Consider the following 26,883-nt stretch of genomic DNA (forward strand, 5'->3'; position numbering starts at 1 on the left):
AAATCTAAGTTAAAAGTTAATTTTGTCAATCCGGATAATTCCTCAAGGTTTAATCAGACTAAGTTGGGGATAATTAATGTTCACTAAGGCCACACAATTTAGGAAAGCTTCGGCTTAGCTGGCTACGGTAGCGGAGTTCGCAGCGTCCGGGCGGGCGGCGGCACGGAGGCCGCGGCGGGCGGCGCGGTGCGCGCGGGAGGCGGCCTGCCAGTGCCGTAAGAGAGACCGACTGCGCTGAACGAATTTCAGCCGCGGCCGCGATTCACGCTCCTTTCGACTTTGTCAATCGCCTGTCGAAAAGCCAATCGCGTAAATGACCTCGCTTTTAATTAGTAATTACACATACTACGACACTCGACGACTTTGAAGTGGAACATTTGTGTTTGATTACACTCAGTTTTGTAGGAGTTTGCAAACTTTTTGTTTGATAATTGACAAGTTTTAATGAATGAGTTTAAAAATATAAATCTCTCTCTAGATGGGTAAGTGAGCATTTAATTTAATTTATTCTTACTTATTTTAAATACTGAAGTAGTGTATGAGTGTTTATAAAAAGAAAGACGTTATTTTAAGATTGCATTTTTAGTTTAAGTACATGTACATAAGTAAGATTTTCTTGATTATTTTTTATCAACATTATTCTTTCACAACGATGAACTCTGAGTTTCTTAAATATAAGTAATCATTAAATCTTAAATAATATACCTTATAATGATTATTCTAATTATTTCTAATCATATTAATAACTAAAAACTATAATATGTTATTTGTTTACGTTGTAATGAATTAATTTAATCTTTGTAGTAAAGTAAGCTAAACGTGCTAGGTAACGTAGGTATTTTTATATTCTGCGCACGGTTTTTATGTAAATATTTTTTTGAATTTTATTAATAGGTACCTCAAGACTGCGACAACGCCAAGTTGATTAAAAACAGTGTTATTTTAATTATTACTTGTTCTTCTAGGCAGGCACGCTATTTAATTTACGAAGATAATATGATTTAAAATATACTTAAAGTAGGTAATACAAATTACTAAAAAGCCATTAATTAAATAAGTCTGTGCTCACAATAACGATATTAACAAACTATAATTGTATTACATATTTTTGACGCAATAAAAAATCCATCGACGAATTTTTGTTATTAAGTTGATTATAGGTATTCGATTCTATAAAATATAAATAGTAGCAAATAGGACATTCAATTACTTTATTGCTAACAAAAAGACACGATAAAAATGAAATCAGCAAAATAAGCTTTCACGATTTATCTCCTTCTAATCATTTTAGATTGACAAAAAATAATTTTCAATTAACCGATTCAATCAACTCGGTTAAAATTTAGGTTTCAAATAATAATAAATTATTCATGGATTTAAAATTTGCCGATTACTTTTCCGGGGCAACGATTTGTACAAAAGTTAACAAAGATTCAAGTCAAGATTGTAATTGGAAAATGGGCTCTTTTTCTTATACTCTCACAATAAATTCAACAATAACTCTCAATAATTTTATTGTTTTATGTTTTTTATTGAGTTTTTTTCAGACGGTAACTCCTGGAGAGCAACCGAGTCATGTCTCTAGGGGCCTGGTTAGAAGGCAGTACAGTTGAATAAAAACAATATTGATAGTACAAATTGATTTCGTTAAAATGTTCTGCCATTCACTCTGATGCCGCTAGGGCTTTTTATATTGTTCATACTATTGTTTGTGACGCATCTATGACACAAACACTAGACTACAAATCAAGTATAAAAAATGCTGTACATACTTAGAAAGTTGTTAAAAAATGGATTGCTCGAATTGCAACAAAACCTGCTTATTAGTATTTATCATATATGTATAATTAGATTTGTTTTAGCTACTTTTACGGTATGAGTTAATATTACATGATCAGAGTTTATGAATTTATAAAGAACATATTACATTCATTCTCCTAAAAAAAAATCAAACAGCTCTTTCCTCTAAATATTAAAGGGCTTGAACTGATCCAAAATAAATGTTGTAGTTTTTGTCCGTTTGCCTATTTATGCAAATAGGCTTCACGCAAAACACGCGTAGGTATATGGCGGGTCGATAGTAAAATGTTTGATATGTGAACCCAATTTTATTCTCCTGACTGTCCGCACCGATATCGAATATCAGCGATTTTTCAGTAACACCGCAACCTGTTCACGACGTTATCGTCATAATCAACATTACTGATATCGAATCGAATAATGTGGAAACGATCTTAATAGTTTTGCAATTTATTGCCATCCCCTGCTGGAATAATATCAATTCAGCATAGGGCTCAATCCATTTATGGGAGTACCTAGTAAGTCTTGATAATGGGGTCATAAAATACAGACGAAAACACGACGCAGGAGATTTTCTGCATTCCCTTAGATATTAATTTATGAAAGTTCAAAGTCTTGTATGATATGCCCTTTTGCCGGGTATGAATACTAACAGATCCTACGTTTAATCTCTGTCGGGGATTTAAACTAGGAACTCTCGCTTCTACGATTATGTGTAAGTAAATCACTAGAAGAAGGGGTTCCATTAAGAATTATACTATGTACATAAGTTTACTAATTAGTATCTATTATATTTTATTCGTATATATGTGAATATGCGAAGGCGACGGAAAAATAAATAAACGTATTTAAATTTATGCAAAAAAAATAATTTTGTTTTCAATTCGATATTAGTTAGTTGAAAGAACCCTGATATCAAGTACACGATTTATAGATCCCTCTGTAAATATTAAGAATCCCAACAGCTTGTTTGGGTGTATGTATCTGAAGATTTCACATACGAAACTACTGAACATTTCTTATTTAGGCATATTACGGACTGAACGTATTGGGCATTGCTTTTTACACGAATATCACGTGAGTGAAGTCGCGAGCTAAAGTAAAACTTTTCTAAACCGTAGAACTTCGTACATTTGCGAGACAGTCTACATGATTAGTTTTCTATGGGGTATCTCTTACTTTTAAATTACTTTGATGTATCATTTGAATTCATACAATAATAATTATAATAAGACTATATGTGTGTAACAACATAATAAAGGTATTAAACGATAATTTTACACTATAATCCTAATATTGGCTTATCAGCAAAATTTTGTAGTTAACAGCGCTTATGCATAATTGTTTAATATACGCAGAGAATATAAATTACATTTTATAAACGGTGACTACAATTTAATTTGTAATAATATTATTGTTTTCTGAATTCTAAAATTAAATTTTCATTATACCGATATCAAAATATCATATTGAGTTATTATAAGGAATAATTAATTGCTATTTTTAAATTCGACAATATTTAGAGAGAAAATGGAATTGTTATTTTTAAATTTAATATTAAACATATTTTGGGAATATTTTAAGAAACGGAGACTTTTTATCTTACGCGCATCAACGAGCCTAAAGATAAGGAAAACTCGTCCATTATCGTCAACTGAATGTCAATTATACGAGCGTATTTTTTATTCTTTATCAAGACAATCAAGACTAGCTTTCTATAAGAATTAAAACAAATCTAATCAAAACTCTATATTGCGAGGTACAAACCACTTAGAAATACAAATGAAATTAGAAAAACCAACAGTGTTGTGGCTAAATCAGCGATCCCTTGTAGACCAACTGATGGTTAAGAATACGCAGTGAATATTTCATAAAAAAGGGCAGAAGGTGCTATGAAAAATACAGGAGAGGTGCCTAAATGCGTTTGTGGACTATCTTAAAAAGAAAATTAAGATATAAGGATGGTCTAGAAACACGAACTTTAGTTCTTTAATATACGTACTGGCATAAAAAATGAATAAAAAATAATCAAACATTGGTCAATCTTAATTATTTGTAATGGGACACGTTACTTCCTTATTTTTCTTAAAGTAGAACTTGTAGTACAATCCAATTAACTAAAGCCAAATAGAAAAATAATATCTCCAGTAAAATTTCTACAATTATATAAGCGATGCGAAAAACTGAAAAACGTAGCGTACAAAATTATGTATAGTAATATGATGAAAAAATAGGCTAACCAAAAGGGCCGAGTCTACTAAAATATGCATACACTTTGTGGTTAGAACACAATGGGGTACTTAAGGGGATTTGTATGTGCCCTGAAACTAGCATCAGTGCAAAAAATAAAATGTTTGCAATAACATTAGCATAACACGTCGTTCTGTATTATTGAGAAGAGTGCGCCTTTTTTAATATCTACGCTAACTTAACCACGTATGGAAACATTAATAAAAAATCAATGAAGACCGAAGTAGATATTTTTATGTTATCGCTTAGCAAATAAAAAGTCTGCTCTGCCCATTAACGAAATGAAAGCTACGTAAAACTTTGTAATAAATTTACGTTCATAGCTTAAGTAAAATAGTTCTTGAATTTTTTATTTAGACAAAAGAGCTACACTTGATTGTGCTCAGACGTGAGTATCCTGCTTGTAATACGAAATTTTCACCTTGCATGTACATTTATATTTTTTATTTGCTCTTTAATTTGAGTTCACTATCGTGTAAGCCTTTGATGACGTAGTAACTAGTTATAGCTGGTAGAATAGAAATTGTTACCGGCGTATCTACTATTTCAAAATTACATACATAAATGTTAAGCAAATTGTAGGACTAACCTAAGATATCATTTTTTTAAAGTAGCGTGGACTCTAACATAAGGAATTTTTTTGCTCTTGTAAATCTTTTCAAATATAATAACAGTCAGACAACAGACTTATGTTATATTTATCGAACAGAAAAGTCTATCAGAACAAATGGAAAGAACATGAAGCTTAAGTCAACTTTATTGTAGAGCTAAACTTTACAAGACAAACGATGTTGTTTTATGTTTATATATATTTGTTTATACGTTGGTAAGACCTTCTAATAAATTAAAATTTCTTGGAAATGAGTTTCCAAATATGTATTTCTTATATTTCCTAGCGTAAATGTATATCTTTATAGAAAACTGAGCTTATAGAGAAATGAGTTACAAAATTTTATTTTAAAACAGGTAAAATATTACTTCTCGCTAAAATGATTAAGATATGCCTTTTTTGTTATTTTTATTTATATGAATGAACAAAAAGTTATTAATTATGATGATGATTGATGACTATAATAGATATCTTTTGTCAATAAAAACAATGGTATGACTATGGCAAAACTTTCACTCCTTCTGAAGTGTCGTACAGCATATATGCTCCATAGCTAGAACTTGTCTTAGTATATCGCAAATGTAACTATTTCGCGCTTGCGGTAGATCAACGAACAAAAGAAGACAACACAAAGAGCAATGGAACACATTTTGCTGAGCGCTTCGCACCGTGTCCCATATTTTTAATGAGATGATATGGCAGCCTCTATTTCCGTATGCTTTAACTGAAATTTGCACCAAAGTAAACAACGTTCTCTCTAAGCTAAGATTGTTGAGCTAATAAACTAAAATTGTTTTCCCCTTACGCCTGCCTTTCGTTGTCTGTTATAAAATTTGTGGTCTGGTATTGAGTAGGTTTAACATGCACGAAGGAAGCATACTAATATTATAAAGATGAAGTTAAAGTATTTTTTTGAATGAACAAATATGCGATCACTTGGAAAAATTTTTTGTACTGGTACTACATTTACCGAGGAACGCTCTAGAACCTCACACTACGATCAATAGATCAGAAAAAGTGAAAAATATTTATTTTGAGAGCAGACGTAGTTGCGTGGGTCAATTAATTTAAATACTATGCCAATTTATATAATCGGAGATTACGAAGATGGCTATTAAGAATATCTTCTACAGTGTTTTCAGAAATACAAAAGTTTTTACGCTTATTAAAATAAACGGCTATTAAAAATGTATACATTTTAAAGTATTTTGCCCGGTATCTTTTGTCATAACTGATATTCAAAATTGTTTTTATTTGAGTAAATATGTATAATTGTGTTTTCGACACAAATGTAAATATTTTAAACATCGCTAACGAGGATTTCGTTTGTTCCCAGCCTATTTTTCCCTTTAGAAATACTACCAAACAGCTGTATATTTTAAAGAAACGGAGCTTAAAAGCGCATAATTATTATCTTGGAATTTTATATTTTTCCAGTATAAGACTATTTTTAGGTCGTCCTTTTATTTCAGACATTTTTGTTCGCAATAATTTATTTCGTTAAAGCATTTATTATTATGTAAATTGGGCACCTACATGAAAAATATTAAATAATAAAGATTAATAGGAGCGATTGCGTAAGCGAGATTTGCTTACGCCTGAAGTTTCCGTAATTTGTTTAAAACAGTGTGAAAATAATGAGACAGCGTTTCTAGTCCATTTAATAATTCTATACAAAGGTTATTTCAGCCTTCAATATTCCTATAAAAAGAGCTTCTGTACAGTTTCACTATTACCAAAGAGAACTGTTTTTGCTTTGTATAATCCGATTTACAAGAGACAATACATTTTCGAAGTCCTTACTGAGGTAAAATTATATTTTAAAAATTTTGTACACATTTCTTTAATAGTTCCATTAAAATGTAAAAAAAAACCTTCCTTCCTTTTTTCTGTGTACAATGTTTCCGAAAATATTAATAGGTACATACTTAGTTAGTTTGTTTTAAAAATGCAAATCAGATACTCAGTTAGGTAGGTACATAATAACCAACGGAGGTTTTGTAAAGTGTGACCCGTGTGACCGACTGTTTTTTAGTGTTAGTAGGTATCTATGAATCCACATTCATAATGGATTACTAACATAATCCAGGGATACAGCCATAATATGTTTGCTATTTGACTGTAACATCTACTAATGTAAATAATAAGGAACCTATAGATGCAGTGTATAAAACTACATCTATAGGTACCTTTATTTTACACGTGACAATGTTATATTTCAATTAAACCAACAAAGAAATACTAATTTAATATACATAATATTAGAACAAATCAATTGTTTCTACGATTTATCGAAGGTTAATTGAAGGTATTCTCCTCGTGTTTTATTCGATATCATTCAATTATAATTTAAATTACTTAGATTGACGGCTTATAGGCATTGGAACGGGGTCGGTTCTATTGAAGGATTAAACGGTAGTCTGTGTCAACATGATAAGAGCTGGGAAAGTCCGTGGTCCATAAAATTCAAACAGAGAACAAAAGCGCGTCGAGATTGGTCAGATGCGATCGGCGCCATCTGGAACTCAGGACGCAACTCATCTCGCTTTCATCTCTGAAACTTTACAGCCCGGCTGTTGCAGTCCGAAGGATTGTTGTACAGAACAAAACATTTGGACCCTATTTATGTAAGCGTTGTGTTGGCTTATACATAAACATGAAGGCGTCTCTCGATCACGGAGATAAATGCATTTGCATCTGTGAGAGACTCGATGAGAACAAATATTTATATAGAATAAACAAAAACTGACCTAGATTGCATAGAACATTTTATTTAAATCTTTAATTTACTTCTAGTTCGAGTTTTGCAAAATATTTGTAGTTTGTTCATGTTTCGGACAATATTGGACTACCCAATACACTGTTTGGTTTTTAAGTACTAATCAAGGATAAGTATTGACATAAGAACCGATATACAATAAATAAAACATCAACAAATATAATATTGTTCACCCCAAAACTAAATCCCTTCCTTGTGCATTGCCCGTCACGCACTTTACCCTCTTTTTGTCAAAAGTTTCATGTTCATAATATCGGCCATTTATTTGATAACTTTTGGACCTATCTGTGAACTATTGGACACAATGTGGAATACGTTTACAACTCACAATAGGGTGTTATTTATTACAAAAGAACGATTGGAAAAACTTTTCATAACTTTCGGAAAAAACTTGAATTGCGGTTACAAAAACTTTTCCTGTCGGAATACTTATGAGACTTGCACAAAGAGAGTATTTGCAAGGATTTTGTTTTTGAATTATTAACAGTGCTTTACAAAGCTTATTATTTTCATTGAAGGTATTCGTTGTAGACATGGGAAAAGTTAGGATTTGATTTTGTGTTTAATCTAAGAATATTAAAATATTACAACTGTTTAAATCAATGGTTGGTTATAAATGATTCAACTAGTGCACTTTGATAAGAGTACCTAATATATCTTTGAAATTCTTATTTCATATTGCTTTCTTTGTTATTCATAAAAGAAGCACTTGACACGTTATTAGTTACAATATTCTTTCCTTTCAGGTAAACCATCGAGGGATTAACATAATAGGATGTGCGTGTGTGAGTGGCGAACTATTGCAGTTAAAGTGCTTGATACATAGATGGGATTATAGCAGCGACGGTAAAGAAGTGATTGTGCTATATGAGACGTTTAGCGCGTATCGGATAACAGGTGGCATGGAGGTTATGCTGTCAACGGGAGGCCGCATTTTCGTGGCTTTCCTTGCTACGGCCTTCTGGGGAATGGGTGAGCAATTATATTGTACAGTTCAAGTTTAAGTTTTGATTTTATATCCTTTTAAATAATATTTTTCATCTATTTATTATTATGATCCAATGTTTGGTTAATTTTGAAGTTGCGGAAAAAGATTGTATGTTTGGGTGTAGCGCAAATCAGTCATAATAGCAGAAAAGAAAAATTCGCGTCCCAGTGTATCATTACCTCATCATACATTTTATTAACGTTCAACAAAAAGTAAAATAAAAAGAATGTAAATATTTCCCTGTAAATATGTCATGTATTGGTATAATAACGAATTGCGCGTTAAAAGGATGCGGGTTATATTTAAAATACACATACTCAAATAAGATAATATGCTCAATAAAATCATTACATAGTATAAAAAAGTCACCTTTTCTGTCCCTATGTCCCTCTGTATGCTTAAATCTTAAACTACGCAACGGATTTTGATGCGATTTTTTTAAATAGATAGAGCGGTTTAACAGAAAGGTTTTAGTATATAATTTATTAGGTTTTAGACAAACCGGACGAAGCCGCGGGTGGTAAGCTAGTTCGTAATATGAGGAACACATGAATATACTGGGTATAGTTTCAGGTCTCGTTGTAATAAAATAGAGTGAATGGAATCAATTTAAGGTTTGTGGATAAATCCGTGTTATGAATGGGCAGAGCGCGATGAAAGCGTCAATTAAACCGTGTTTAGAAATTAATTGTTTTATTACCAACAGAGAACTAATTTATATTCAACAAATACAACCACAATTTGTTAGGCGTAAATCTGGTTTAAATATTAATCAGCGTAATCACAGCGTAATCCTTTTCTATAGCCCATCTTTCCTTTCTACCAAGATTTTGAATTATTTTATTAAAAGTGAATGATTCGAGCTGATTATGTGGGCTTTTAGTTTAATAAGGGTTAATAATTTTTTTACGCATAAATTTCCCATAGGTATAAGAGACATATTAAATTCGAAGCTAAAACCGATGGGCAACACCTGGTGAACAATAAACGTAAATATCTGATAAAGAATCCTGAATTCAACAAAGTGTGAGAATTAATCTCAAATCTAAATTGCAAAAATGTATGTAGTCTGCATATTTCTGCATAAACTTGTTCACAATGGTAAATAGAATACAATACAAAATATGAAATAAACGAATGCGAAATTAACGTTGAAGTTTAATGTGGTTTTGTATGGATTTCGTATGCGGTTTTCAAAGAGTAATTTAATAAACGATGTTTACGTTTAAAAGACACTGGGCTATAAATTCAAAATGTTTCATTAACATCGCAATGCGCATTAAGATTTTATATAAACTCATTTCGAAATTCCAGCTTTTGCATAGACAATGTCACAAATGAGCAAACCCCGTCGAAAATAATGAAACGAGACGAAATATCCTCACAATTGGACGAAAGATCTCATTTTCTAGACACTGACATGCAAGACAGAGGACTGTATAATGAAACAAAGATTAAATAACCCTGTCTGCGCAAGGTTACGTGGAGTCAAACACTTTTATGTCTAGTACTTATAGTAAGGTTTTCTCTATTCTTAGTGTTTCAGAGCAAAATTTAGATTTGAAAATCTTCGTAGTTATTTCTATTACAAATTCTTAAGATACGAAGATACAGGGAGGTGAGAATATTATACTTTCTTGTTTCTTAGGTTTAGAAGAGATACGAATATGGCTTCTATGCGGTAGTCATAAATAGTAAAACAAAACCACGCGTTTGACGCAATAGTTAGTAACATTTTAGTAACTTTTAATCATTTTTTCACTTACGATACACATACAGTTTATGTATTTTCAAAACCATATATAAATAATAAATAATAAATAAATAATAATAAATAAATATTATAGGACATTATTACACAAATCGACCTAGTCCCACAGTAAGCTCAATTAAGGCTTGTGTTGTGGGTACTAGGCGACGATAAATATAATATTTAATAAATACATATATATATAGAATAATAACACCCAGACCCAAGAACAAATAATTGAGTTCATCACACAAATATTTGCCCTGACCGGGGATCGAACCCGGGACCGTCGGCTCAGTTGGCAGTTACTAGTTATAATATATATTCATTTAATTAGTTATAAATAACTATAAGGACGCATTGACGAACCACAAGTAAATAAATGCATTATACACGTTAATGAGTAAAACAATGTCCTGATCCCAATGCTTGATATTTTCCCATCATATTTTACAATAAAACGATTTTATCAATATAAAGCCAACAGCAGTACGGGTGAAGGAGAAACAGCTCACCGACGGAATTGATATCATATCACAGATCTAGTAAATTGGTTAGGTATAAGAAATAGCAACTCGCTCACGATGTTTTCCTTTAATTTTCTGAGAATTGTGGATAATAAGTCGCTTTTGCATTCTCAACCAATCTCGAATCTCGATCCTTTGGCTTACAAAAATAATGAAGGGAATGTTTAAATGGTTGTTCCGAATGTATATTAAATTTTTCTTCTTTAATAATATTATGAAAATGTTTACAACTAAAATAACAAGTTGTTTCGAAATGACTACTTATACTCGAAATAAATTCAACTCTCTGGCTTGATCATTAAAGTTCAGAGCTACGAGAGCTTTTCATATAAGTTATGGTTTTTTAATTAAATGCAAGGTCGTAAAACAGACGTAATATGTGAAAGAATTATAACGATTAATTTAATAATAGCGCCGCGTGTTAGTGACATGTAAATACATATAGTTAAGAAGTAATTTTGACTTTAAATTTACCACATAATATAAACGACACATTCTTCACCAAGTCGTTTGTTTACTAAATTTTTAATTAAATAGTTTTTAATTAAAAATTTGGGGGGCAACGTTACTCGCGTCCGTAGGCTTTGACTCTAGATACCCTACACGTGCTCCCCGGGTAGTGCTAAATGAGTAACCGAATTATACTGGTGGAAGACAATTTGTCCCGGCTAGTCACCACCCATCTGTCAAAGCCATGCCGCCAAACGCTCGTCGTGTTCCGGGATGATGGCAGATGAAGCCCATGTAAAGAAGGGTAAAATAGGTATGAACAGTTGCTCTGCATTGGAGAACCGAATCTGTTGTCCATGTGTTGTTGTCCTGAACATCCTAGTCTTGGAGGGTAGCGGGATCCGAAGAAACGGTTTACCGCTGGCCGACCGCAGGTTGTAGGGGGCCCAAGTAACGAATTAGCCACTCGAGAAAGGCTGCCCCGCCGCCTGTGCATAATCCTGGATTGGCTCCAACGTGCCGATTGGCGATCGGATGAGAGGACCCGTTGGCGATATTCAGGGGGTTTCGGGCGTCCCCGCAGTCTCCAGGCTAGGTTTATTTATGGACGATAGCATGTAGACATTAGGTGGTTCCAAATGCATTGCCTCGTTCAACTTCTATTTTACTCCCCGCCTAATCACTCTCAAAATAAATATGAAAAAGTTACATAAAGGAATACAGAATTCACAGCGGCTGCACTTCCTCTCTCTTCAGGTGCACCTCTCAAATATTCGAGGCTTGCACTCTAATCTCACACCGGTCCACCACCATCTTGAGACTGAAAAGCCGCACCTTCTATTCCTGACAGAGACGCAAATCCGATGTCCAGATGACACGACATATCTCGGGTACCCCGGTTACATACTTGAACATAACTTTCATTCGAAAGCTGGTACCTGTGTATATGTTCGTGAAGACATTTGCACTCTGCGTCTCCGTGACCTCGAGGAACCCAGTTTTTCTGTGCTTTGGATTATGGCAGATACGGGTATGGACAAGATAGTTTATGCTTGTGTATACCGTTCGCACAAAGGAGATCAGGAGACCACACGGCTATTTAATTATCTGAGTGAAGTAGCAGATGTAGTACAACTTAGATATCCGAGTGCTGAACTTGTCTTTCTGGGGGATTTTAATGCCTGCCATGCAGACTGGCTGTTCCCGTTCCAGAAGACGGACCATGCTGGGAAAGAGGCCTTTAATTTCGCAACATCCTTTAACCTTTCTCAGCTGGTAGTTGACGCAACTCGTGTACCAGACATCGACAGCCATACTGCCAACTGTCTCGACCTTTTCCTGACGACAGAACCAGAACGTCATGTGGTCGCTGTCTCCGCTCCACTGGGGACATCTGATCACTGTCTGGTAAAGTCCGTGTCTTCATACTCTCCTGCAGATCCATCTTTAAAGGGAACAAGGAGAGTATGGCGTTATAACTCAGCGGACTGGGATGAGATGCGGCATTTTTTTGCATCCTATCCTTGGCGGCAAGTGTGCTTTTCTACCGCTGACCCATCCAGCTGTGCGGATAATGTTGTTGGTGTGATTCATCAGGCGATGGAATATTTTATACCATTTTCTGATATTCGCATCAACAACAATGCTAGACCGTGGTTCAATGCCCAATGTAAAGCTGCATTGGCTAAAAAGCAAGCAGCTTTCCAAGCCTGGGTCGATGCTCGAATCCGTAAAGCTCACGATATTCGGGAAAAAAAGAAAGCCTTTAACAAAGCTTCGAAAACCTGCAAAAAAATGCAAAAGAAGGCTCGTTTTGCTCATGTGCGGCATATTGGAAGTAAGCTTGTTTCTTACCCCGCAGGAAGTAAAGCCTTCTGGTCCTTGGCCAAAGCTGTCGAGACAAACTTCTGTCGTCCCACTCTACCTCCGTTGATGAGACCCGATGGTTCTCTGGCTCATAATGCAAGGGATAAGGCAGATGTTTTTGCCTCATTATTTGCCAACAACTCTCGTCTAAACCCACCTAGTATTGTTCCACCCACAATTCAACATTGTGGCGTTCATATGCCTGACATCCGCATCACAAACAAGGAAGTTTTAAGAACATTGCGTCATCTCGATGAGAATAAAGCCAGTGGACCGGACGGAATACCAGCTATCGTTTTAAAAACTTGTGCTCCCGAATTATCTCCTGTTCTTACACGTCTGTTTCGCCTCTCGTTAACGACTAGAGTTGTTCCTAAAAACTGGAAGCTTGCCAATGTGCAGCCTGTTCCAAAGAAAGGCAGTCGGTCAGACCCCACCAACTACCGACCTATTTCAATAACCTCCATAATCTGTAAGACTATGGAGCGTATATTGAATAATCGGCTCCTCACGCACCTCGAAACCAACGATCTGCTGAATGATCATCAGTATGGTTTCCGCCATAATAGATCTACTGGCGATCTTTTAGTGCACGTGACGCATCTTTTAGGAGAAGCTGTTGAGAGGTACGGGGAGGCACTTGCGGTCTCCTTGGACATTTCTAAAGCGTTCGATAGAGTCTGGCACGATAGCCTTCTAGGCAAGCTACCCTCTTACGGCATCCCAAGCAACCTTACTACATGGATTGCTGACTTTCTGCGGGACCGGTCGATTCGTGTTGTTGTAGATGGTTGCTCGTCAGAGCCAATGTCCATCAATGCCGGCGTTCCGCAGGGGTCCGTTCTCTCGGCAACACTGTTTCTTCTTCACATAAATGACATGATTAATCCGAATATATTCAGTTATGCAGATGACAGCACTATTGTCGAGAGTTACAAATCCAGTGCCCGCACATCAAAGGCTGAAACTGAATTACTACGGGAGGACATGTTGGAGCGTTTGAACCGAACTCTTCGGGCTGTCTCCGATTGGGGCGATGCCAATCTAGTCGGTTTTAATGCTTCAAAAACCCAGGCGTGCTTATTTTCTGCCAAACGGAGCACCTTCACAAATACTCCGACTTTCCGCGGTGTATCTCTACCAATAACCGACTGCCTAGAGTTGCTTGGTGTTACATTAACGTCCTCACTCAACTTCGGGCAGTTTATCGAATCCAAGGCCCATCTAGCTGCTAAAAAGCTCGGAATCCTTAACAAGGTTAGACAATATTTCACACCAAGGCAGCTTCTTAATCTCTACCAAGCTCAAGTCCGATCCTGTGTTGAATATTGTAGTCACTTGTGGGCAGGCGCAGCTAGATGCCACCTTGGAGCTTTAGATTCGATCGAAAGACGTGCCAAACGTATAATAAACAACCCTTCACTAGTCGAGTCTCGTCTCTTGAGCCTTGAGCATCGTCGTGAGGTGGCATGTCTTTCGGTGTTTTATAGGTTACATTTCGGTGAGTGTGCGTACGGGTTGCACAACCTTATCCCTTCATCTCCATTCCTCAACCGCACTTCGAGACGTGGCGAAGGATTCCATCCTTTTGTTGTAGATATCCCTCCTATTAGAACACGTCGCTTCGAGTCATCTTTCTTAATGAAAACGGCTAAGGAATGGAACTCTCTCCCTAGCTCCATATTTCCCGCACAATACAATCTGGACCTTTTCAAAGCGAGGGTGAACAGGCTTCTTCTAGGCAGACGTGCATCCAAGTAGACCACATCGCCGCTTTCCATCAGGTGGGATCGTGGTCAAACGTCTGCCTATTCATTATAAAAAAAAAAAAAATTCATTATAAAAAAAAATAGTTGTGTGATAGTTCTGATAACAATATTAAATTTATCGTTGTTATTATTACTCAATAATTAAAGCTTAACTCGCTACTATTTTATTATTGAGTTCAATAGTATGATAATAAATTTAACTTTTTACCTTTTTCTTTTCAATTTTCATTGATATTCTGGAAATGAAAATCAGTGTAAAAAGGAAAAGGTAAAAGCTATAATTTAAATCTCATATTATATTTCATAAAATAACACAATTACCTATATTATAACCGATTATTATTAATTGGTTTAGTTGTGGGTAACTTACTTCAATATTCACATTGCCTATGTATCTCTTATACGTTATGCTTAAAAAGTTTTCTTTTAACATTACTTTTTTATTTGAAAGAAGTTTCCTTTAAATTTTTATTACAAAACGACATTGCAGTACTCTACACACTGACCCCTATGTTGGCTATAAAGCTTAACCGGCGCTAAAGAGATATCTAACGATAAAAAAAGATGGCCAGCGTCTATCTTGAAACAAATGACGTAATATTTGTCTCGCTTACAGTCGTTACGTTGACATTTGTCCCGCTCATAGGCAGGAAACTAGCAATTTCTCCTCTTAAGTGGCAATTGTTATAAACTCGTCCATTCATTTAAGTGCTCAGTATATTTACAGAAAATTATAGCTTTATTACTTAGCCTTTAACTGATATTTTGAAAAAAAACACTCTCAACAACAACATGTTTAATATCGGTAAGATAATAAGCAAATCTTAATAATTTCAATTGATACATCATGCAATAAACGTAGCCATAAGACGAAAATATATCCAGGAAAAGTCGGATTTAATAGTTCCAAATTCGAGCTTATCCCGAAGGTAAACTAAAGTTTTTTGCTGCTTTGTTCGAATAAAGTCCGTTAGAGTCAGTGTGTTTAACTTGATACATTGAAATGCAAACAATGGAAAAGTAAATTCAACCTAGAATTATTTGAACATATAAATGAGGTAAATTATCTTTAGCTGGAATATCTCATCGTACTGGTAGAGCAAAAAAATGTTACATAGAATAATATTATATTGATATAGGTAGAGCATTCAATGATGAGGTAATATCTATTTCTTAGTAATTCATACGAAGCCCACAATACAAAAAAGGTATTTTCTAAAAAAACATCAAGTAGTAACAAATAGTAAAGTCGAAAGTTCCACAAACATGTGACGCTATTTCGTGGATTTCAGTCAGATTTTATTTTGCTTTTCTGTTGCGTCGCCGTTTTCATGTTAGGTAATAAGTTATGCAACTTTAAATGTAGGCGTTAGCTTTGTATATTATTTTAATTAATATAAACATTTCATTCATAAATAGAAGAACTAATGAATTCTAGATGTTTTTTTTGTTATTATAAAAAAATTTTATTTTCATTTCGATAACGTACACTTATATGTTTATCATATACTATCTACTCTTCGCTGTGATACCTCCATAAATATTTAAGGAAGCAACAAAAACACACTGCTAAAAGGCAAAAACGGGCACGTTTTCCTCAACAATATGGGTTCAAAGAAGAAATATTTTCAATATAAAAGATCCAGAGTTGTAACACTAACAAAATGTATTTAACCATAACAAAACATGATCCAATATTTAACGTGTCATGTGTATAGTACACGTAACTAAACCGACTCATAAATGTTGCCATCCCTTAGCAATATGCGAGGTAGATATGTAATATTATATTATGTTTCATAAAGTAAACAGAGGCGGGTGACGGGTCATGTAAGCTGACGTTGCGCCGCTTTGAGCCCTAAGTAATCGATATTTAGCTATAATGGCTGAGATTGATCGATCTAAGGGTGCTCAAGTAAGGCAGCAATATATTACGAGACAACCCACCTAAATATAATTTCGTGATGTGAACATTTTGCTATGATATTCGTAAGGACAGTTTTGGGGACAATTTTATAGTTACAAATTGTAGTAAAAATGCGATCGTTATAAAACTATTTTTTTACATTTTATCCTTTACGACTAAGTAATTGGATACGAAAATGTATAGAATCTTAATAATATAAATTAATCTAAAATAATTATATGCAAAATCTTATATGCTACTGAAAGCTATGAAAATATTAACATCCATTATGCCAATAATCTGCTACAAAAAGCAGATGATTCACGCAATAAATAATACTCAGACTTTTATTAATTGCCGTACATTATTACGGTTCACGTTTATTTAAGCCAAAATGAAATACCCACAAAAAATAAGAAAAACACCACCTGATCAAACTTTATTTTTCTTTTGTTAATTATTGCAAGATAATATTATTGCTCGATTGACATAAAATTATAATAGATTAAAAATCACGCTTCAAACGTACGAAATTAATTAAAACTTGTATTCTGTAAAGCGTTGACGTTTAATTGCAAATACAGACAAAGGAACATGTCGCGTTTTGAATACCTTTTCATTATTTTACGATTATTGTGTCGAACTGTTACTCGAAATTTTATTCTATTTCCAACCCCTTCGCTTTCCATTATTTTACTGTATATTATTTGGGGTATTTAAAAAGGCTTTTGTATAAACGTTTCAATCACTTAAACCTCAACTCAGTAAAGAAGAAAGGACAAAGTAAAGTAATTAAACAGCTTTTATTTCTGAGTAAAAGACGAGCACTTAAAATTTTTGTGTCTCTAGATTACGTAATCTTACAGAAAAACTAAATTAAAATTTAATATTTGGAACGAAACGTGGTATTTATGATGTGTTTCACAAGTTTATTAGTATTTTATGTATAACTAGCTTACGGCCCGCGGCTTCGCCCGCTTTGTCTAAAACCTAATAAATTATATACTAAAACCTTCCTCTTGAATCACTCTATCTATTAAAAAAACCGCATCAAAATCCGTTGCGCAGTTTAAAAAGTTTTAAGCATACAAAGGGACATAGGGACAGAGAAAGCGACTTGGTTTTATACTAGGTATGTACTATGTAGTGATTATAAAATAACACACACAGAATGGGGATCCTTATTGTTCTATAATTATATTTCCATCTATTTTACGGCAGAAACAACAAAACCGAGGTAAGATGAAGACAATGCACACTTGGAAGCTGTTACAAAGTAAAAATGGTTCTCAATTAGGCAGTCATCTCGACTGAGCGTAGATAAGACACGTTCCCGTAGGCTAAATAGAATCCTGACACGTAGCAATAACACTTAAGACTACTTTAATCAATTGGTATTGGGTGTGGCGTCCTCAATATGTCAGCTACCACAGTTTATATTATCTGTAACGTATATGTAATGTTTTGTTAATCTAAAAGACTTATTTGAGATTGTGTTTAATTTTGTCATCTTAAAATTCTGGATTTTATCCGTATAAATAATAATAGACGAAGTTTAATAGTATTTTTGTCTATAAAATTGTTACTTTTTAAGTGACAATATTTGCTTATGAATACATAACACTGTGTATGATTGCGTGTATCAGTTTTAGATATACTTTTTAGATTATAGACTTATAGATGTGAAAGTTCGGGAACATAATATAGGTACATGAACGAGTTTTTGTATTCAATAAATCTAACACTGCTGTTTTTTAGGTATTTAAAATCTTAATAAGCTTTATATGAGAAAAATCGTAAACTGTTGCTTAAAAATAACGATATTTATTAATTGTTACTATAGCCATTTTCTCCGTGTTGCTAAACTAATTATGTAATTTTCCGTTCAATTATTGAGTTTATAACTTATATATGTAACTGAAACTTTCATTTCTAAATAGTTATAAGAATCGTTTTAACCAGTGAACTTAGAGATTTCTAATAAGAGCAGGTATCCCAGAAAAAATAACAATAAGTTACAAGAGCTACAAAGCTATTTTGTTAACCTCATAAATACTTGAAAGCGCACACAAATTTTAAGAACTCAATCGTCTGTTTTTGATAGTTATATTTAATTTTATATGCAAAAAACAGCTTAGGATAAACGTTTTTATTGTGAAGAATTATACACGATTGCCAATCTTTTATTAAATGTCCGATCGTAAAGTACAAAAATTAGTATTTGGTGGTAGTTAGGAGGCTAGTGAGTAATATAACTTACCTACTGGTTACCAGTGAGAGCTTCACATGCGAATTTTATTTCACTTTTCGAGCGCGGTCGGGGGCATCAGCTAGTTACATAGACATTTACTTCTAAATTTATATTGAATTTGAATTACATAATATATAAATTATATAATATATCAGAATAGGTAATAAAATACTGTCAGATGTTCTCAGACCTCAACAGGAAAACCCTCAGGAATACTCTATGAAGATGGATAGGCTGTCAAGTCTCGGCTTGTATCTAATAATAAATAAATAATCAAAAATATATTAACATGTCATTCAATGTGAAGGAAAAGTTAATAACATACTAACACTTTTATATGATTTCCCGTTATCATGAAATAATTCCCTGAATATATTTTCATGTGATTTTTTCATTATTATTCAACACGACGTTTGGAGCACTTTACGGCGGGCGCGGTCACGAAACAAACAAACGTGTGTGGGGATAATAATGAATAAATCACTTGTAAATCCATTAACATCCATTTTATTTCAAGATCCATAATATATTCTGATTCCTTTAAAAGGGTCGTTTTAATGGTTCCCAATTTGATACTTTTGATACTATACACTCCGTAACTTGTAACTTGACATAGATTGATAATATACGTTCCCTACAGGCTCTACAATAGCCGATACTGTCTTCAACAATTAAATACGAATATTAAGCCAATTATTTTGTTAATTGAAAATTGAAACAATGTAATTATGCATTTCCTATCAGTCTTAGATTTAACATTTTTAAATATTGTATAGACTATAAATGCGTGGTAAGGATTTGAGATAATATGAACTTTCTGTAAAACTTAGCAAATAGGTGAAGGTTACACCGAAAAGTCATTTAAAATGTTGATGTTTTATTCCAAATACGAAAAAATATTACTATGAGCACGCTTAGTAACTGATTTATGTTTATTCAATTTTACTTTCCACTTTAAAATGACGACATTCAATTTGGTGAATAAGAATAATTAAAGAGGAATAATAGACTTATTGAGTCTCATAAAGATAGTAGAATTTGTAGTAAAGACCATTGAGTTAGTAAAACTGTATCTCGAATGTCGGCTACAACTCAATCAATGTCTCATATCTCTTATAATATCAAGGAGACCGACAAAATTATATTACATAGATGGAACTTTTACTCATATATTCGTTTCATCCTTATAATTTTATCAAATCGGATTTATTTTTAATCAGTGAACGAGCTATTTATTGGAATTTCTTGTTACGCTTACAACCTTTGTTGGCTTTCATAGATTAAAAAATAACTAAAATAAACGAAAAATGTTGATTATAAAACCGTTCAAAGTTTTGTTGATTTTATCCTATCAGAGGGAATATTGAATTGTAAAAACTAAAAACCATCGTACAAAATATAACCGGTACCTACCCAATGCTGAATATAAAATGTCAGGTTCTAGATAAAGTGTAATCAAGTTAATATCAACATACATTTTGTGATATTATTCTACACTCTACTTAAAATTATAGAATTGAGTTACTTAGTTCAATATTATTTTACGGATTTATCTTATTTTTCGAAAAGTAAAATTTTATAGTGCCTTAGGTTACTTATCGTATAATAATGTCGTCAATTATAATGTTCAATTATATCAAAAAATAATTTAATTGACCGAACCATTATCAAAAAATACTGAGATTACCCAGTAATCACTGTCACGCACATAGCTGCAATGTGCTGATTTATTGTAATGAATTTGTTATTTTCTCAAGGCCAAATATGAAATAGAACAATCCATTTACTATTTTCCACACGAATATTTTTTTCTGAATTCATCATTTTTACAGGTGTTCGAGGCCTTCACAACTTGGAAATAAATGTTCCAAACGCAGTTCTCGTGGGAGAAACAGTTACATTAGAATGCACATGGCAACTGGAAGATGAAGAAGCGTTGTACAGCGTCAAGTGGTACAGAGGGAGGGAGGAGTTCTACAGATACATACCCAAGGAGTTGCCACATACGAGAGTGTTCCCGTTACCTGGGATCGAAGTTGATGTGAGTTGTTACTTCTTAATTTGTAAATGACGTCGTTATAAAGCCTTTCGTCTCGGCTCCCAGGATAAAAATCAAAATAAAACATTTGTAGCTTTCTGCTGGTCATATTTTTCAAATCGGTTCAATAGTTTTGGAGCCTACTAATTTGAAACAAACGCGCAAACAAACCTTTCCTTTTTATTATGTAGCTGTATTGACAGATGATATTATTTATTTAAATACTTACATGATGTTATTTTTAAAATACATGGAATGAATAATTAATTTATATTTCGTATTCTATATATTCGAATTTATCTTCAATTCTTAGAAACCTCTAGGGTATTTTCGACAACGAAATCATGATTTATTACGATATAATTGCCAGAGGCTATACAATAAAGCACACCTCTACTTAATTCTTCTTAAGTGTTACTTTTTATTGGCTAATAACTATTACGTATGTATAAATAAAAGAGTCTTTTAGCAAACATCAGGGTGACATACATTCGCTTAACATTTAACGTTTTAAATGATAAAATCATATCTGATACCGATAATAATTTAATAAAACATGAATATTAATTACAATAATTATTACTGAGCATTGCAAATAAAGCAAAGCCTCGGGCTTTTAACGATATTTCGGCCGTATCTGCTAATTTTAGTAATTACCCAATTGTTGCGCTGTAAATAAATTAACGGTTTGTAATAGCACATAAATAAAATTTTATTGAAATAATAGTATCGACAGATGATTACTTTTTATTCGAGACCAGGCGAGCGCGCAGGAAATAAATTGATTTTTCAATTTATCTGCGCATGTTGCAATGTAACATCACCACTGCTCGAACGGTGAAGGAAAACATCGTGAGGAAACCGACATGTCGAAGAATTAAAAAGTTCGACGACATGTGTCATCCGCCAACACGCACTTGGCCAGCGTGGTGGATTATGGCCTGTACCCTCGTAGGAGGCCCGTGTCCCAGCAGTGGGAACGTATATGGGCTGATGATGATGAATAGTATCGAAGCCTAATGCTCTATTTTTATTACTAGAACATTTTTTTAATTGTATTTATTCATACACCAATTTTATTGAAGTCGTTGTCGTGCTTCATAAATTAAAGAAAGAAAAAGAAAATTGAATTCGTACATTATCGTTTTCCGGTTCCTGTTGTGCTGAGGAGAAACAACGTTATTTCAACATTTATTAATCCTCTTTTCAATCTAATATGTGTAAAGTACTATCTATTTATATAATTTAACTATGCCTTACATCTAATGACTCCAATCTTCAAAATTGCATAATATAATATACAAAAACCGTATTTCTAAAGGCGGCCTGTTTATGCAAGAACATCTCATTAATTTTCATGCAACGTGGCGCTTAATATGGTACAGTGAGTTATTAAAAATTTTGCTGTTGCCGGTTGTTGTTGACAGAATTTATCAAAATGTTATAAAATGTTCATTTGTTTCAAAATATAAATAACTGCTATTACGCAAAATATGAAATAACAACAAATTACCTATTGATTATTTATAGATCCATCTTAGATTAGGTATATTTTAAATATTTTGAAGAAAAGCTAAAAATAGCTCCGTAATTCCTTTTTAATAAAATGTATAACGTCTTCTAAATCTGTCACGGGGTCGTGACCAATTTTCAGAAATCCATTCGCCGAGACTTCAAACTGGACTATCGTATAGAATAGTAAAAATCACATTGCTTCTTGCATTACATTTATGTGGAGCCCTATATTGGAGTTAATGATGTGTTGGAGCACATTATTAACTCACACTACTTTCCTCTAGCATCATTCACGTTCAGGATAAGTATCCATACTAATATTATAAATGCGAAAGTAACTCTGTCTGTCTGTCTGTTACTCAATCACGCCTAAACTACTGAACCAATTTGCATGAAATTTGGTATGGAGATATTTTGATACCCGAGAAAGGACATAGGCTACTTTTTAGTGCGAAATATGGACCACGGGCGATGCCGGGGCGGACCGCTAGTATTATATAAATATACCTAATTGAATTACCTGTTAATTGTAAACTTGTAATAATTATTTTCTAAGTATTTTTTAATACTACTAGTGACTTCTCAGGAAATATTATCCACGGACAAGATTTTATAAATAAAAATAAATCTTTATTTCCCCTCTTGATTGTATATTGAATATGAGGCTCTGGCTCTCTTGCTAGGCATAGCCTGTGTTAAGAGAGCCAGTTTATAAAGTTATAGGATAAGGGAATATAATCATTCTCAGAAACTTCGCATGTGAAAAGTTCTTAACTTCACCACCTAGTATGTTGTTTAGATGAAGCTTGCAAAACCAAGTCTATATTTGCTTCTAAATGTTCACCAATAATTTATACTGGCAACTGCTCTCAAACAACACGCTATTGTGCTTTTGAAAATCAGGCCACAAGATTTCATGGCCGCTTCTGCAGTTATGTAAAAAATATAAACATTCACCATAGATTGCTATTTTCTTATAACAGTGTAAATTGTGAATAAACTTCTGTTTAATATTTCCGGGCTGCGTATTTTAATAAAGCCGGTTATTTATGAACTACCCTTCGACGTTTTTTCGTGTTTATTTAAAATTTTTAACCGGCTCCATGATTATGCTCTTTATTCAGAGTCCTATTGCTGGCTTATAATCTGTCTTTTATCAAAATTAAAAATAAGGCGTTCATAAGCTCGAAATGTTCTGTTATTCGAAACACAATTCACATAGGTATTTTGTTAATCATAAAAGTTATGTAGATAATAAGTCGTAATTAAATTTATATTAAAGTAATTACTTTGTTTGCCCTCAATATGTCTCAGTAATTAAAGGAAATAACACACTAAAAGAACAGGGATTTCACTTCAATTAATTATAAGCACAGTAGGTACATCGAAACACAAGTAATATTGATGCGGGTCATCAATCTTGAGCAGAAAACACTTACAGGACTGTCACTGTTTAATTTGAAGATGAAAAAAAAAACTTACTACTAATTTGAAATACATTACCAAATTTTAAACACTATTTGATTTTAGATGTGATGACTTACTGAAAATTCCACATATGCATACAGAAGATTTTAATTAAGTTGTTAATAATTCTACTAATTCATTTTTCAATTTTCATTTATATTTTAAGGCTCTTTTTGAAATCATTAGTTTCGTTAAACAGTATTTAATAAATATTAAATATGTAGACATATTATTGTAAAACATAATTATAAGGAATTTCTTCTATTTGGAAAATAATAATTTGAGTAGTTGAGTAAACTTTACTTAAATTACATGTACTTATAATTCGAAAAGAAATCAACCTACCATTTCAGTAACATCAAACAAAGTAAGTTCTTTCATTCGGAAAATTGATACAGACGATTTATATAAAGAAATATAAAATACATTTCATATTTTTCATGTTAGTATTAACTTAGCTTAATAAGAACAAAAAGAAAGTACCTTCGGATAACATGGCTGTGACACACGGATGACGTATAAGGGTTTCATTGCCAATTGGCTACGAAACTTCTGAAGCGAAGGTTCTTTTAACGACCATAAGAAAAAAACTATTCATTGTTCAGTGTGTGTAATCTATACTAATATTATAAAGTTGAACAGTTTGTTTGTTTGTTTGAACGCGCTAATCTCAGCAACTAAACTGGTCCGATTTAAAAAATTCTTTCGGTGTTAGATAGCCCATTTATCGAGGAAGGCTATAGGCTATATAATATGTATATCATCACGCTAAGACCAACAGGAGCGGAGCAATGCGAGTGAAATCGCGCGGCGCAGCTTTTATTTTATAAGAATATCAATTAAAATATTTGTGGCAAATAGATCAAAGAATAATGTCGATAGTTGAATAGCTGTGAGTTTATTGGAACAGTATATTACGCATAAAACAATAGCTTTTATTACGTTGTATCAATTGGCTCAACATTAATTATTGCCAAACGATGACTCGTTCATGCCGTTCTATAAATGATATAATATGTATATATACCTACGTATATATAATCGAACACAAGACATTCGTCATTCATATAAAATATAAAAAAAAATAAAAAGCCTTCTTTAAAATATTATTAAAAAAATAATGGAAAAAACTATAAATTATAAGTATTGCACACAATTTTTTTTTTGTTCTTGTATTTTTTATTGTTGATAATATAAAGAGTAAATAAATAAATACCTAAAACAACTTCTGCTATGAAAGCTAGAATGAGATGCCTAATTACACTTGTTATTTCTCCCTTATAGTACCTATATCTTATCTTTAATTACTTAGTCCGTCGGCTTTGAAATTTCTGAGACATTTGACGATAAAACGACACAATATAGGCGTATCAGCTAGACTTGGTTTTTGTCGATTAGATTGTACCTTACCACATTCTAAGTTACCTAAGTTTTCTCTCAAAAATCTGTAGCACATTATGTAACTAGAAGCAACGAGTCGTTCATAATTTGTTTCCGACTATAAATAACATGTTAATCTGTTAATTAAACTGGCATAAATATGCAAAGTTATGCAGCAATTTGTTATAGGTTACGCTTTTAAAAATGTCTTTCCGTCGCTTTGGTTCACCAATTTGTTGGTATAATTCAAGTAATTTAGATGTTACTTCCTATCTAGTATTATATAATCTGTGCTTCCTATCATCCTTTACATAAATTTATATCCTTTAGATATCGCGGTCGGGGGCACGCCGCGTGGTCCTGCAAGACGCGACCCCGGCTATGGCGGGCCGTTTCCGCTGCGAGGTGTCGGCGGACGCGCCCACGTTCCACACGGAAATACGTTCGGCGCCACTTGATGTTGTTGGTAAATATTCATGGTTTTAACTCAATTCGCTAATGACGTAGCTTTGGGGCGTGTATTTTTCAGCTCACACATTTGCGTTTAACTTTATGATGTTTGAGATGGAAGTGGATGAAAGAATAGCATATAATATAGTATATACTAGTTAGCTTCAGTACCTGTGCATATTATAACATATCAATAAAAATAATAAGAGATAAAAAAGAACGCTATATTATGTTTGTTTTTTGTTCAATTGAAATGGCTATTGGGCCCCGTCCGATTAGGGCCCTTCTGGCCTCCTCCACTCAAGCGACAGCCCAAGCCGAGGTTCGAGATCCCCGTCAAGGGGGGACGCCCTTGTGCATGTCGCTACCAGGGTGAACCTTCAGTTCACCCCCGCGTCCGCGTTAAAATGTAGAAGCCCTTCTGGCTAACATTGAGAAACACTTTACAAAAAAAAAAAAAAAAAAGGCTATTGGTCACTATTTTTGGGATATAATTACCTATAGTATATGAAATAACTTATAAATAAGTAAATAAAAACCTTTGTGAATTCAACAAAAGTATGTCTAGAGAGGTTTCTTATTGAAATGAAAATTATTTAAAACAATAAACTTCGAAGGATTCTTCCATTAACCAGCTATTAATTAGTATGAGTACAAAGGTAAAAGTAATGAAATATTTACAGTACGCAATATATTGAACCAGTTTTATTAATACAGTTACTAGCCATTGCCATTGTCATAACTACATCGTTGGAGATTCTTTGTTTGTAAAATGAGAAATAAATTCTTTGAACAACACATACCTAATAATTGAATTAATTCATATGTCATGCCCTTGTTAAATTGCCATTGCAATGCATAATAAGAACAAATACCCATTTAACTCTGATAAACGGCAAAATGGCGCACTAAACGCATAAAATAAGCATTAGAGAAATTATGTAAATTTCGTTGTCCGAACCCGCATTTTGCTTATAAACACGTCATTTTAAAGCATTGGTTAGTAATACGGTTAGTACTATTAACCATTCGACCGTTAATGTAAAATAAATTAAATATTGAATTCTAAAACCATTTCAAATGTAGT

The 26,883-nt window shown here is 33.3% G+C and overlaps 1 protein-coding gene across 1 annotated transcript in view; it reads left to right on the plus strand.

Moving 5' to 3' along the window:
- Positions 1-225: 225 nt before the first annotated feature.
- LOC123692798 overlaps positions 226-26,883 on the plus strand; it is a 31,534-nt gene continuing 4,876 nt past the window's right edge. The window contains exons 1-4 of the mRNA XM_045637594.1: positions 226-482; positions 8,186-8,411; positions 20,779-20,987; positions 25,677-25,812. Of these exons, the coding sequence (XP_045493550.1) occupies positions 8,342-8,411; positions 20,779-20,987; positions 25,677-25,812 (415 nt within the window). The 5' untranslated portion in view covers positions 226-482; positions 8,186-8,341. The remainder of the gene's footprint in view (positions 483-8,185; positions 8,412-20,778; positions 20,988-25,676; positions 25,813-26,883) is intronic.

Source organism: Colias croceus, chromosome 6 (genome assembly GCF_905220415.1).
Source record: "Colias croceus chromosome 6, ilColCroc2.1".
Classification (NCBI taxonomy): Eukaryota; Metazoa; Arthropoda; class Insecta; order Lepidoptera; family Pieridae; genus Colias; species Colias croceus.